The following is a 16,605-nucleotide window of genomic DNA, read 5'->3' as shown; positions in this document are numbered from 1 at the left end:
CCTGTTTTCGGAATCTCGCCACCTCCATTAACACCGGAGGAAAGAGATCTCCCACGGAAAACCCAACTACGATCAGGCAAGTGCAGCCGCCATAATTCCTAACTATCAGTGACTGATAGCAGCATAGATCAGATCACTCTGGGCACATTCCGTTTTAGTCGCATAGTTCCTCGATCTGGATACAAGCTAATGTGCCAAAAGCGAAACACAAAAATGGATAACACAACATCCTGTTATAACAACAACGTTCATGAATTACCATCGTCCGATTCTCATAGCATTCGACTTGTCTAAAGCGCTGGATACAATGTACCACACCACCATCTTAGGTGATATTATAGAAACTTCCTAATAACCTTAAGGAATTGGCTAAACACCCTATCCCCTTATTGAATATGCGGCCCCCGTTTGCGCTTCCAATATCGGCGTCACCCAATGGATAAATCTTCAAACGGTGCAAAATAATGCATTGCGGATTGCCACTGGATGTCAGTCCAAAACACCAGAACAGCATCTGCAGCATAAGTCCAAAAAGCTCTCGGTGAGGCAACACTGCGACCTCCTTACCCACCAGCACCTGATAAAGTGCACAGGGATAAACCACCCAAACTATACCACATCCAGGAGAGTACCATATGAATGAGCCAGGCCCACCAGGTTCAATTTCTGGAAAGATATACAATCTATTAAACACTTGATCGGCGATGACAGTGACGCGAGAATAAGGACGGCACACACGGCAGCAATAGCTTCTTACCAGTGCAGCGTTGTACTGGGTGGAAGGCCATCACCTGTTAGCGATGACGATAGAAGGCTTCCTGGACAGACCAGGCGGTGCTATCTCAGCTAAAATCTGGCGAAAATGTTTTCGGTGAGACAACACTGCAACCTCTTCACCCACCAAATCCATGAGCGAAACATTTGAACGAGCCAAGCCCACCCGGTTCGATTTCAGGAAAGAAATACGATTGACCCCTTAATCGACGATGACAGTGGTGAGAGAAAAGCCATCCATCAGGGTAGCGTTGGACTGGGTGGAAGACCATCATCTGTCAGCGATGACGAGAGACAGCTGCCTAGAAAGACCAGGCTAAGATCTGGCAAAAATGTTTTCGGTGAGGCAACAATGTGACCCCTTCACCCACCATGGTACCATCTGAACGAGCCAAGCCCATCCGGTTCTATTTCAGGAAAGAAATACAAACAATTGACCACTTGATCGTTGAGATAGTGATGAGAGAATAGCTTCCTGCCAGTGCAGCGTTGTACTGAGTTAAAGAGCACCACCGATCAGCAATGTCGACAGACGGCTACGTAAGGAGACCAGGTCAGTGCTATCTCAGCTAAGATCTGGCATCTCCTGGAACAGTTACCTCTCCCTTCTGAACCCGGCAATTCAAGATGTCTGCCCAAATTTTGAACAGTCGTCTCACATCACGACGCATCTCTTCGTGTTTCCTGCAAAACCTACAGATCTGACACCTACTTCACTCTGGACCCATCCAGTAGAGGCAGCTCGCTTCCTCGAACTGAATGTAGAAGCTTAAATATCTAATGGCTATAAAAACTTAGGCATCTAAAAAAAAGTGTACTTACATTTTTGAATAAAAATGGACGATCCGTAGATGTTGCCGTCACTGTCGAATTCGATTTCTTCAATTGTCCGGATTGCAACAATACTGTCTCCAATTGACTGGCATTGATGGGCGTTTGCAACAATATCGTATTCGAATCCTTCGGTATTGTTGCCGAATTTGTTGTAGTTGCACTGTTTAATGCATTAACTCCTCCACTCAAAACTACCGTCGCACCACCAGCCGTGGTACCACCCAAACCAACAGCCGCATTGCCATTGGAATTCGTTAATAACGATATGCTTGTCTTGCGTGCAACCGTTGTGGTTGGTGGCAATTGAGTTAATGTAGCCACGGTGGCTTTTTCATTTTGTTGCTGCAACTGTTGCTGTTGCTGCTGATGATGTTCGGTAAGGAAAGTGAAAATGTCCTGCTTATTTTGTATGACAATTTCGCCATGTTCGTTGCGTGATCCACGCACAACAATGATATTGTTGGTTAAATGTTGCTGCTGCAATGATGCTGGCTGTTGACTATGTGAGGTAATGGTTGCTACGCTTGGTTGAAATTGTAGAGTTGTGGTCGAGGTCGCTGAGGATGGATGTTGATTTGATGAATGCTGTGTAATTGTTTGATTGGATAATTGCTGTTGCTGATGTGCTGGATGTGGCTGCTGTTGTTGTTGCTGCATTAATAATCGGTTTCTAAACTATCGTTGTATTTGTTTGATACATTTGTTGCTTCAATTTTTTTTTGTTTTTGTGGCCTTCGGCGTTGTTCTATTGGCGGTGTTTGAAGTACTTTTTGTTATTTTTTGTAGTTTGCACGATTTTATAAACAAAATTCAATCAATCAACCTATGGGAAGTAGTAAGTAAATCGTTGCTGTCGTGACAAATTTGATGACAAGTCATTTGTTGAAGTTATCACCTCTCTCTCACACTCTTGTTCTATTCTGAAATTGAAAGAAAAACAGGATTGATAAGTAATTTTGGTTATTGAGACTTCAATTAAATAAAGTTATAAATCAATATGTTGACTTATTGTGACCTATGGATGTTTGTTGAAAGTTGAGAGCTATACAGAGATTGCAAAGAATGCCATCAATACAACAAAATATTAACCAAAGTTCAGATTCAGTGAAGACACCAACTGGTAACAGCAGACATAAGTGGACGACCGAAATAGTTGTACCTGGAGATGCCAGATCTTACCTGGTATAGCTCCCATCCTCATCCCATCATCACTGACCGGTGGTGATCTTCCCCCCGGCACAACGCTGCACTGGTAGAAATCTATACCCTTCTGAACCGCTGCAGTGTGTGCCTCCCTTATTGCTGATATAACCGAATGGGCTTGTCTCGTTCGTTTGGTACCCTCCTTGATGGGAAATGGTTTGGCTGATTTACCCCTCTGCACTTTATTAGGTGCTGGGGAGTGAGGAGGTTGCAGTGTTGCATATCCTATAGCATTTTGCCCGATTTATAGTAGCATCACCTCAATGACAAGGGACCTCATTTTTATTTTGAAACACTCAGAAATGCCACCAGCATTACTGAGGTGTGATAATCCACGGCTGAAAAACTTTTAGGCGTTTGGTCGAAACTGGGTTTGAATCCATGACCATGTGTATGCAATGTAAGTAATTCGCACAAACATCTTGAATTGCCGGGTTCAGAATAGAGGGATAACTTACAAGTACCTGGAGATGCCAGATCTTACCTGGTATAGCACCGATATAGTCTCTCTAGGCATCCGTCTCCCATCATCGTTGACCGGTGGTGATCATCCCCCCCGGCACAACGCTGCACTGGTAGGAATATATAGCCTTTTGAACCGCTGCCGTGTGTGCCGTCCTTATTCCTTTATTGCCGATCAAGTTGTCAATTGACTTAATATCATTCCTAAAATCGAACCGAATGGGTTTGTCTCGTTCGGTTGGTACCCTCCTTGGTGGGAATTGGTTTGGCTGATTTACCCCTCTGCACTTTATTAGGTGCTGGTGGGAGAGGAGGGTGCAGTGTTGCCTATCCTATAGCCTTTTGCCCGATTTATAGTAGCATCACCTCAATGACAAGGGACCTCATTTTTATTGCCTAGAAGCTTTGAAACACTCAGAAATGTCACCAGCATTACTGAGGTGGGACAATCCACCGCTGAAAAACTTTTTGGTGTTTGGTCGGAACTGGGTTTGAACCCATGACCAGTGTATCCAATGTAGGAATAGAACTCCTCCTTGGGGAGTGCCTCTGTTCACATACCGTTGTCAGTATGCTTGTCCTAGGGAGCCACCGTGGTGCAATGATTAGCATGCCCGCCTTGCATACACAAGGTCGTGGGTTCGATTCCTGCTCCGACAGAACACCAAAAAGTTTTTCAGCGGTGGATTATACCACCTCAATAATGGTGGTGACATTTCTGAGGGTTTCAAAGCTTCTCTAAGTGGTTTCACTGCAATGTGGAACACCTTTCGGACTCGGTTCTGAAAAGGAGGTTCCTTGTCATTGAGCTTAACATGGAATCGGGCAGCACTCAGTGATAAGAGAGAAGTTCACCAATGTGGTATCACAATGGACTGAATAGTCTAAGTGAGCCTGATACATCGGGCTGCCACCTAACCTAACCTTGTCCTAGTCTGGCTGAAATACTTCTCTTCGTAAGAAGTTCGTGTAACAGCCGAAGTATTCCTTGATCAAAATTCAGAGTTTTCAATCCATTTAATATCGAGACTCATGTTGCAGATGCTATTCTTGAGTTTTGGGGTAACATCCAGTGGCAATCCGCAACGCAGTATTTTGTCCCGCTTGAAGATTTCTCCAATGGATATCGCTAAAAATGGGAATCCAAACAAGAGCCGCATAATCGATAAGGGGACGGCCAATAGACTCGTAGGACTTTTGTATCATCTCTTTATCTTTCCCCCAAATACTACCAGCCAAGGTATTCAAGATCTTGTTTCTACTTCGAACGTTTTTAGCTACCATTTCCGCATATTTTCCAAAGAGGAATAGGCTATCAAAGGTTACACCACGGATGTGGAAATCGAGTTGCAGGTACATTTCATTTAATTTTTATTGAGTATCTACACAACAAGATTAAAATCTTATAATTACAGTGCAGGATTGTAAATGTTAAAACGTCTCCGACTTATAACAATTATAATCCTGTTCACTTCCTTGGTTTACGATGTGAAAATGATCGCCGTCGATTTAGGGACAGAAAGTTTCAGATTCCTGCTGACAAAAAAGTCCCTAAGTGCAGGGAGGTAATTGTTGATCTTGTGGCTGTGGGCTTCGTTTCTGCCCAGTTTTCGACTTGGAATGGTTGGAAATTAAACGAAGTCATCGACAGTCTTGGCTTTGCTAATGAGAGAATTTCGTATGTGTGTGAAGATAAATTCGAATTTAAAATTGCGGCAGAGGCCTTAGCCGAGACACAAACTAGCACCTTCAAAGCAATTTTAAATTCGAATTTAATTTTACAAATTTATCATTTTTTTGGAAAGGCTAAGAATTTTTAAATGGAATTTGATAGAATTCGTTAAAGACGGTCGTAAGTATTCTTAATTCGAACAAATTTCTTCACAAAAATAACGTAGAAACAGGCAAAATTAAAATTTTGTTTAACAAAAAAGGGCCCATTGAGCGAAAACCGTTCGGGGTTCCAAGACAAAACTACCACCATTGGATAGGTCTTAGTGCGCACTATTCAAATTCGAAATAATTTCATTAGAAAAGTATTTCAGAAAGAGGAAAATTGAAAAAAATTTTCTGAGTGAATTTACACAAATGAGGCCGCTGTGCGAAAACCGTTCGGGGTTCCAAGACGAAACCACAACGATTGGATAGGTCTTAGTGCGCACTATTCAAATTCGAAATAATTTCATAAGAAAAGTATTTCAGAAAGCGGAAAATTGCAAAATATTTTCCTAGTGAATTTACATCAACGAGGCCACTGTTCCAAAACCCTTCGGGGTTCCAAAACGAAACTACCACCATTGGATAGGTCTTCGTGCGTAATATTGAAATTCGAAATAATTTCATAAGAAAAGTATTTCAGAAAGCGGAAAATTGAAAAATATATTCCGGGTGAAGTTTCACAAATGAGGCCACTGTGCCAAAATCCTTCGGGGTTGTTACTTGTGTGAAAAAATTTGAATTCGTGGAGTACCCTAAGCTCCATTCATTATATCATTTTATCTATATTATAGTGCACGCGTACAACTTTTCGAAACATATTGAAGATCCTACACCTTATGCGCTTTACAGACTATCAGTTATTCCGGACGGAATGTCGGTGTTTGTAAAGAATCTTATAGTGTGTCGGATCGATACGACTTGTCGGCGACGACTAAATAATCGGTAAATGTGTTATCGATCCCATAAACATGCAGCAGTATCGATTATGCGGAAAATTTACATCAACGAGGCCACTGTGCCAAAACCCTTCGGGGTTCCAAAACGAAGCTACCACCATTGGATAGGTCTTAGTGCGTACTATTCAAATTCGAAATAGTTTCATAAGAAAAGTATTTCAGAAAGCGGAAAATTGAAAAATATTTTCAGAGTTAATTTACATCAACGGGGCCACTGTGCGAAAACCGTTCGGGGTTCCAAGATGCAGCGTAATAAAGTACCACCCTCCTTTAAGAAGAGATTTAGAAGCCTGAAGGAATCCAAGCCCGTGTCGATCTGCCTCGTCCATCCATCAAAATTAAGTTCAGGCAGCGTAAACGATTGCACCCTGCTTCTGTATATCGAACGAAACCCCATTCCAGAGGAACTCAGTCACTCGAATTCGAACCAATTGGTTTCATCCTAATCGACAACAAATATGAAGTGACTTGCCTTTCGAAATAGAGGAACCAAAATCGGATTTCTTTTGTTTGAAGCACGAAATAAAGCTTTCGTTCGATATACAGGAGCAGGCCATTCTATTTGTCTTGGAGGCAGAACACATAGCAGCTATCGAATGTGACCTCATACCGAAGTTCACAGTATTCCTATTCCTGAATATCATGCAACGAATGTAAATAATAAATAAAAACGAATTCAATAATAAGGCGGTAGTAAGGTGCTGAAAAAATAAAGTTACTAAATAGTAATCGCTAACACAAATCCTTTTGTCATTAGTGTGAAATCAAATTAATTTTGAGATGCGTCTACTACACAAATTGGTACAAATCGATCTATAATCGTTTGTTTGTCTGTCCGTCTTTACGCAATGCAATGCAATCATAATATGTTTGCTGCAAACATAATATGTATGTTGTAACCGTAAAATGTTTGGCCCCAAAAATAACATGTTTGCAGCAAAAATTATATGTATGTCGCAACAAGCATAATATGTTTGCTACAATCATATTATGTTTGCCGCAAAAAGAAAATAATATGCTGGGCCCAAAAATAAAATGTTTGCAGCAAAAGTAATATGTTTGCCGCAAAAATAAATTGTTTGCAGACATGTTAGTTTTGCTGCAATCAAGATGCCGTATTATTAGTTATAAAGTATAGTATGTTAAGTAAGTTAATCTCTATTAAAGCGATCACTTCTTCATTCCATTAAGTTTCCTTCCCAGAGAGCACTCACTTCTTTTTTAAATATTTGCCCTCACTGAACCATATCGTTATCCAACTCTTTGCTGAAAGAAGCCATAAAGTGTCAGCTAAATAAATATATCCTTTTTTTAATATTTATTCTAAGACAAAAAGATTTTATATTTTCTAAAATGGGGCATCAAATAATCAATTCAAAACTCTATAACCTGACAAATATGTTGAGTTACTGGAATAAAATGCATATAATTTTTAATTTGCATAAACCTGCATAAGACGTCTATATACATTTGAGAGATTTTGTATTAATAATTTGTGAATTATGACAGTTTAAGTAACGATACCTCGATTTTAGTAATCACCACTTCATTCAATAAATATATCTTCCCATCAAGCATTCAATTGAGATCTAAGAACAAAAAATAGTCGTTTTCGGCTTATAACTCCCCGGTCTAACAAAGAAAAACACATTTTTGTCAAAATTCGTTTTTATTATTCAACATAGTTCCCTTCAAGAGTGACACAACGATTATAACGACCTTGCAATTTTTTGATATCATTTTGGTAGTACTCCTTCGGTTTTGCCTCAAAATAGGCCTCCGTGTCGGCGATCACCTCTCCATAATATGTTTGCGGCAACCAACATATGTTATATGTTTGCGGCAACCATAATATGTTTGCAGCAAACATTTTATGGTTGCAGCAAACATGTTATGGTTGCAGCAAACATGTTATGGTTGCAGCAAACATAATATGGTTGGCACCAAAAATAACATGTTTGCTGCAACCATAAAATGTTTGCTGCAAACATATTATGATTGTTGCAAACATGTTATTTTTGGCACCAAACATATTATGTTTGCTGCAACCATAACATGTTTGTTGCAACCATAACATCTTTGCTGCAACCATAAAATGTTTGCTGCAAACATAATATGGTTGCCGAAAACATATTATGATTGTTGCTAACATGTTATGGTTGCAGCAAACATAATATGCGGCAACCATAACATGTTTGCTGCAACCATACATGTTTGGCCCCAAAAATAACATGTTTGTTGCAAACATAATATTTTTGTGCCAATATGTTATATGTTAGCAACAATCATAATATGTTTGCGGCAACCATAATATGTTTGCAGCAAACATTTTATGGTTGCAGCAAACATATTATGGTTGCAGCAAACATATTATGATTGTTGCTAACATGTTATTTTTGGTGCCAAACATATTATGTTTGCTGCAACCATAACATGTTAGCAACAATCATAATATGTTTGCGGCAACCATAATATGTTTGCAGCAAACATTTTATGGTTGCAGCAAACATAATATGTTTGGAACCAAAAAAAAACATGTTTGCAACAATCATAATATGTTTGCAGCAAACTTTTTATGGTTGCAGCAAACTTTTTATGGTTGCAGCAAACATGTTATTTTTTGGTGCCAACCGTATTATGTTTGCTGCAACCATAAAATGTTTGCTGCAACCATAAAATGTTTGCTGCAAACATATTATGGTTGCTGCAAACATATTATGGTTGCAGCAAACATAATATGGTTGCAACAAACATAATATGGTTGCAGCAAACATAATATGGTTGGCACCAAAAATAACATGTTTGATGCAACCATAAAATGTTTGCTGCAAACATAACATGTTTGTTGCAACCATAACATCTTTGCTGCAACCATAAAATGTTTGCTGCAAACATTTTATGGTTGCCGCAAACATAACATTAAAAATTATATGCATTCCTTCAGGCTTCTAAAATCTCTTCTTAAAGGAGGGTGGTACTTTATTACGCTGCATCTTCCTTCGTCCAATTTTATTGTCTGTATAGAAAATACCCAAAAATGATGATTTTTACCAATTTCGAATGAAATATCTTTAAAAGAGTTGTGTACATACTTTAAACTGGATCATTTGATGAGATAGATCAGCGAAATTTCAATTGAAAACTGGAATTGTTTATGTTTCATTTTTCCGCTTTATAGCTCCAATTGGATTTCATCAGTATTGCCAAGTTTTGGATTTTAAGGTTTAAGGTAACTTGTTTTCGAGTGCGAATGATAAACAAGAAATTTGATGTTTGAATGAATTACATTCTTGATGTTTGAAAAATGGATAATTATTTTAGATGGTTGAAATAACAAAACTGTTATTAAATAAAATTGAATTTAATATTATTTCTAATGCGCCGTTCATAGTATCAGTTTTCCGTTCGAAATGTTACAGTGCGTTCTAACGTTAAGAATTTTCGTCGATTTGTGAAAACTCTATAAGTATGTGAACGATCGCAATAATAAGCTGCAGTAATGCGCTTTAAAGACTATCAGTTATTCCGGACGACAGTGCTCGTGTCGAACATATCCCATATATGTGTGCTGCAACTATAATATGTTTGCTGCAACCAAAAATGTTTGGCCTCAAAAATAACATGTTTGTTGCAAACATAATATGTTATGCAGCAAACATATTATGTTTGCAGCAAACATACTATGTTTTGCAGCAAACATGTTATTTTTGGTGCCAAACATATTATGTTTGCTGCAACCATAACATGTTTGCTGCAAATAAGTATGTGAACGATCGCAATAAGCTGCAGTAATGCGCTTTAAAGACTATCAGTTATTCCGGACGACAGTGCTCGTGTCGAACATATCCCATATATGTGTGCTGCAACTATAATATGTTTGCTGCAACCAAAAATGTTTGGCCTCAAAAATAACATGTTTGTTGCAAACATAATATGTTATGCAGCAAACATATTATGTTTGCAACAAACATGTTATTTTTGGGGCCAAACATTTATGGTTGCAGCAAGCATATTATAGTTGTGTTGTCGCAAACATATTATGGTTGCAGCAAACATATTATAGTTGCAGCAAACATATTATAGTTGCAGCAACCATAATAAGTTTGACCCAAAAAAAGCATTTTTGCTGCAAACATAATGTTTTTTGCAACTATAATATGTTTGCTGCAACCATAACATGCTTGCTGCAAACATATTATGGTTGCAGCAAACATATTATGATTGATGCTCTTTTTGGTCACACATATTATGGTTGCAGCAATCATAATATGCTTGCTGCTAACATGATATGTTGCTGCTAACATATATGCTAATCATAATATGTTTGCTTCAACCATAACATGATGTGTTTGCGACAACCCAATTATAAACTATAATATGTTTGCTGCAACCATAAACGTTTGGCCCCAAAAATAACATGTTTGTTGCAAACATAATATGTTTGCGGCAACCAACATATGTTATATGTTTGCGGCAACCATAATATGTTTGCAGCAAACATTTTATGGTTGCAGCAAACATAATATGGTTGGCACCAAAAAATAACATGTTTGCTGCAACAATAACATGTTTGCTACAACCATAACATGTTTGCTGCAAACATATTATGATTGTTGCAAACATGTTATTTTTGGTGCCAAACATATTATGTTTGCTGCAACCATAACATGTTTGTTGCAACCATAAAATTTTTTCTGCAAACATATTATGGTTGCCGCAAACATATTATGATTGTTGCTAACATGTTATGGTTGCAGCAAACACAATATGTTTGGCACCAAAAATAACATGTTTGCAACAATCATAATATGTTTGCAGCAAACTTTTTATGGTTGCAGCAAACATGTTATGGTTGTAGCAAACATGTTATTGTTGCCGCAAACATATTATGCTTGTTCACACAAAAAAATTTCACGAAAAATTTTCCAATTAAAATTTTAATTGACTTTTAAAAAATATTCAATTAAAAATTTAATTGATTCAACAAATTTTTTAATTGAAACAAAAATCAATCACAAAAATAATAGTATCAATTAATTTTTTAATTGGATCAATTAACTTTTTAATTGACCTTCAATTAATTTTTTAATTGATACTATCATTTCTGTGATTGAAGACATTTCAATTAAAAATTAATTGGATCAATTAATTTCGTGATTGAATCAGAAAAAAAATTTTTTGTGTGTTGCTAACATATAACATATTGGCGCAAAAATATTATGTTTGCAACAAACATGTTATTTTTGGGGCCAAACATTTATGTTTGCTGCAACCATAATATGTTATACAGCAAACATATTATGGTTGCAGCAAACATGTTATGGTTGCCGCATATTATGTTTGCTGCAACCATAACATGTTAGCAACAATCATAATATGTTTGCGGCAACCATAATATGTTTGCGGCAACCATAATATGTTTGCAGCAAACATTTTATGGTTACAGCAAAGATGTTATGGTTGCAACAAACATGTTATGGTTGCAGCAAACATAATATGTTTGGTACCAAAAATAACATGTTTGCAACAATCATAATATGTTTGCAGCAAACATTTTATGGTTGCAGCAAACATGTTATTTTTGGTGCCAACCATATTATGTTTGCTGCAACCATAACATGTTTGCTGCAACCATAAAATGTTTGCTGCAAACATATTATGGTTGCCGCAAACATATAACATATGTTGGTTGCCGCAAACATATTATGGAGAGGTGATCGCCGACACGGAGGCCTATTTTGAGACAAAACCGAAAAATCAAAAAATTGCAAGGTCGTTATAATCGTTGTGTCACTCTTGAAGGGAACTATGTTGAATAATAAAAACGATTATTTGATGCCCCATTTTAGAAAATATAAAATATTTTTGTCTTAGAATAAATATTAAAAAAAGGATATATTTATTTAGCTGACACTTTATGGCTTGGCATGTTTGCAAACATGTTAGTTTTGCTGCAATCACGATGCCGTATTATTAGTTATAAAGTATAGTATGTTAAGTAAGTTAATCTCTATTAAAGCGATCACTTCTTCATTCCATTAAGTTTCCTTCCCAGAGAGCACTCACTTCTTTTTTAAATATTTGCCCTCACTGAACCATATCGTTATCCAACTCTTTGCTGAAAGAAGCCATAAAGTGTCAGCTAAATAAATATATCCTTTTTTTAATATTTATTCTAAGACAAAAAGATTTTATATTTTCTAAAATGGGGCATCAAATAATCAATTCAAAACTCTATAACCTGACAAATATGTTGAGTTACTGGAATAAAATGCATATAATTTTTAATTTGCATAAACCTGCATAAGACGTCTATATACATTTGAGAGATTTTGTATTAATAATTTGTGAATTATGACAGTTTAAGTAACGATACCTCGATTTTAGTAATCACCACTTCATTCAATAAATATATCTTCCCATCAAGCATTCAATTGAGATCTAAGAACAAAAAATAGTCGTTTTCGGCTTATAACTCCCCGGTCTAACAAAGAAAAACACATTTTTGTCAAAATTCGTTTTTATTATTCAACATAGTTCCCTTCAAGAGTGACACAACGATAACGACCTTGCAATTTTTTTATATCATTTTGGTAGTGCTCCTTCGGTTTTGCCTCAAAATAGGCCTCCGTGTCGGCGATCACCTCTCCATAATATGTTTGCGGCAACCAACATATGTTATATGTTTGCGGCAACCATAATATGTTTGCAGCAAACATTTTATGGTTGCAGCAAACATGTTATGGTTGCAGCAAACATGTTATGGTTGCAGCAAACATAATATGGTTGGCACCAAAAATAACATGTTTGCTGCAACCATAAAATGTTTGCTGCAAACATATTATGATTGTTGCAAACATGTTATTTTTGGTACCAAACATATTATGTTTGCTGCAACCATAACATGTTTGTTGCAACCGTAACATCTTTGCTGCAACCATAAAATCTTTGCTGCAAACATATTATGGTTGCCGCAAACATATTATGATTGTTGCTAACATGTTATGGTTGCAGCAAGCATAATATGCGGCAACCATAACATGTTTGCTGCAACCATAACATGTTTGCTGCAACCATAATATGTTTGCTGCATAACATATTATGGTTGCAGCAAACATAAATGTTTGGCCCCAAAAATAAATGTTTGTTGCAAACATAATATTTTTGCGCCAATATGTTATATGTTAGCAACAATCATATGTTTGCGGCACCCATAATATGTTTGCAGCAAACATTTTATGGTTGCAAAATTCATGAATTGGGCTTCGAATTGCTTCCCCACCCACCGTATTCTTCAGATCTGGCCCAGCGACTTTTTCTTGTTCTCAGACCTCAAAAGGATGCTCGCAGGGAAAAAATTTGGCTGCAATGAAGAGGTGATCGCCGAAACTGAGGCCTATTTTGAGGCAAAACCGAAGGAGTACTACCAAAATGGTATCAAAAAATTACAAGGTCGTTATAATCGTTGTGTCGCTCTTGAAGGGAACTATGTTGAATAATAAAAATGAATTTTGACAAAAAATGTGTTTTTCTTTGTTAGACCGGGGTGTTATAAGCCAACCTGTTATAAGCAACCATAAATGTTTGGCTCCAAAAATAACATGTTTGTTGCAAACATAATATTTTTGCGGCAACCATAATATGTTATATGTTAGCAACAATCATAATATGTTAGCAACAATCATAATATGTTTGCGGCAACCATAATATGTTTGCAGCAAACATGTTATGGTTGCAGCAAACATGTTGCAGCAACATGTTTGCTGCATAACATTTTATGGTTGCAGCAACATAATATGTTTGCTGCATAACATATTATGGTTGCAGCAAACATGTTATGGTTGCAGCAAACATAATATTTTTGGCCGCAAAAAATAACATGTTTGTTGCAAACATAATATGTTATGCAGCAAACATATTATGTTTGTTATTTTTGGTGCCAAACATAATGTGTTTGCTGCAACCATAATGTGTTTGCGACAACCCAACTATAAACTATCATAAGTTTGCTGCAACCATAAATGTTTGGCTCCAAAAATAACATGTTTGTTGCAAACATAATATTTTTGCGGCAACCATATGTTATATGTTAGCAACAATCATAATATGTTTGCGGCAACCATAATATGTTTGCAGCAAACATAATATGTTTGGCCCCAAAAATAACATGTTTTGTTGCAAACATACTATTTTTGCGGCAACCATAATATGTTATATGTTAGCAACAATCATAATATGTTTGCGGCAACCATAATATGTTTGCAGTAAACATTTTATGGTTGCAGCAAACATATTATGCTTGCCGCAAACATATTATGATTGTTGCAAACATGTTATTTTTGGTGCCAAACATATTATGTTTGCTGCAACCATAAAATGTTTGCTGCAAACATATTATGCTTGCCGCAAACATATTATGATTGTTGCTAACATATAACATATGGTTGCCGCAAAAATATTATGTTTGCAACAAACATGTTATTTTTGGAGCCAAACATTTATGGTTGCAGCAAACTTAAGATAGTTTATAGTTGGGTTGTCGCAAACACATTATGGTTACAGCAAACATATTATAGTTGCAGCAACCATAATATGTTTGACCCAAAAATAACATGTTTCCTGCAAACATAAATTTGCAACTATAATATGTTTGCTGCAACCATAACATGCTTGCTGCAAACATATTATGGTTGCCGCAAACATATTATGGGTGATGCTATTTTTGGTCAAACATATTATGGTTGCAGCAATCATAATATGTTTGCTGCTAACATGATATGTTGCTGCTACCATATATGCTAATCATAATATGTTTGCTGCAACCATAACATGATATGTTTGCGACAACCCAATTATAAACTATAATATGTTTGCTGCAACCATAAACGTTTGGCAAACATATTATGCTGCTGCAAACATAATATGTTATGCTGCAAACATATTATGTTGCTGCAACCATAACATGTTTGCTGCAAACATATTATGGTTGCCGCAAACATATTATGATTGTTGCTAACATATAACATATTATGGTTGCCGCAAAAATATTATGTTTGCAACAAAGATGTTATTTTTGGAGCAAAACAATCATAATATGTTTGCGGCAACCATAATATGTTTGCAGCAAAAAAATGTTTGCTGCAAACATATTATGGTTGCCGCAAATATATTATGATTGTTGCTAACATATAACATATTATGGTTGCCGCAAAAATATTATGTTTGCAACAAACATGTTATTTTTGGAGCCAAACATTTATGGTTGCAGCGCACTTATGATAGTTTATAGTTGGGTTGTCGCAAACACATTATGGTTGCAGCAAACATATTAAGTTGCAGCAACCATAATATGTTCGACCCAAAAATAACATGTTTGCTGCAAACATAAATTTGCAACTATAATATGTTTGCTGCAACCATAACATGCTTGCTGCACACATATTATGGTTGCCGCAAACATATTATGGTTGATGCCATTTTTGGTCAAACATATTATGGTTGCAGCAATTATAATACGTTTGCTGCTAACATTTTATGTTGCTGCTACCATATATGCTAATCATAATATGTTTGCTGCAACCATAACATGATATGTTTGCGACAACCCAATTATAAACTATAATATGTTTGCTGCAACCATAAACGTTTGGCCCAAAAAATAACATGTTTGTTGCAAACATAATATGTTATGCAGCAAACATATTATGTTTGCAGCAAACATATTATGTTTGCCGCAATTATGTTATTTTGGGTGCCAAACATATTATGTTTGCCGCAACCAACATGATTGCTGCAAACATACCATGTTTGCTGCAACCATAACATGTTTGTTGCAAACATATTATGGTTGCCGCAACCATATTGTGGTTGTTGCAAACATATAACATATTATGGTTGCAGCAAACATATTATAGCTGCAGCAACCAACTATATGTTTGCTGCAACCAAAAATGTTTGGCCTCAAACATAACATGTTTGTTGCAGCCATAATAAGTTTGAGGCAAACATAATATGTTTGCAACCATAACATGTTTGCTGCAAACATATTATGATTGTTGCAAACATATAACATATTATGGTTGCCGCAAACATATTATGTTTGCACCAAACATGTCATTTTTGGGGCCATACATTTATGGTTGCAGCAAACATATTATAGTTGGGTTGTCGCAAACATATTATAGTTGCAGCAACCATAATAAGTTTGACCCAAAAAAAAGCATGTTTGCTGCAAACATAATGTTTTTGCAACTATAATATGTTTGCTGCAACCATAACATGCTGGCTGCAAACATATTATGGTTGCCGCAAGCATATTTTGGTTGATGCTATTTTTGGTCAAACATATTATGGTTGCAGCAATCATAATATGTTTGCTGCTAACATGATATGTTGCTGCTAACATATATGCTAATCATAATATGTTTGCTGCAACCATAACATGATATGTTTGCGACAACCCAATTATAAACTATAATATGTTTGCTGCAACCATAAACGTTTGGCCCAAAAAAGAACATGTTTGTTGCAAACATAATATGTTTACGGTAACCATAATATTTATATGTTTGCAACAATCATAATATGTTTGCGGCAACCATAATATGTTTGCGGCAACAATAATATGTTTGCGGCAACCATAATATGTTTGCGGCAA

At 36.6% G+C, this 16,605-nt stretch overlaps 1 protein-coding gene and 1 non-coding gene across 3 annotated transcripts in view; one reads left to right on the top strand and one right to left on the bottom strand.

The window, feature by feature from the left end:
- The window catches only part of Camta (Calmodulin-binding transcription activator), a 283,055-nt gene that overhangs the window by 248,332 nt on the left and 18,118 nt on the right, over window positions 1-16,605 (bottom strand). For both annotated transcript variants that reach the window (XM_075309042.1, XM_075309043.1), the window contains exon 2: window positions 1,597-2,528. In XM_075309042.1, coding sequence (XP_075165157.1) covers window positions 1,597-2,265 — 669 coding nt within the window. In that variant the 5' untranslated portion in view covers window positions 2,266-2,528. The remainder of the gene's footprint in view (window positions 1-1,596; window positions 2,529-16,605) is intronic.
- On the top strand, window positions 8,013-8,161 carry LOC142242215 (small Cajal body-specific RNA 14). Its single transcript, XR_012724055.1, has one exon.

This window comes from Haematobia irritans, chromosome 5 (genome assembly GCF_050003625.1).
Source record: "Haematobia irritans isolate KBUSLIRL chromosome 5, ASM5000362v1, whole genome shotgun sequence".
Lineage (NCBI taxonomy): Eukaryota > Metazoa > Arthropoda > Insecta > Diptera > Muscidae > Haematobia > Haematobia irritans.
Note: the sequence above shows the minus strand (reverse complement) of the source record. Positions and strands in the feature narration are given on the sequence as shown.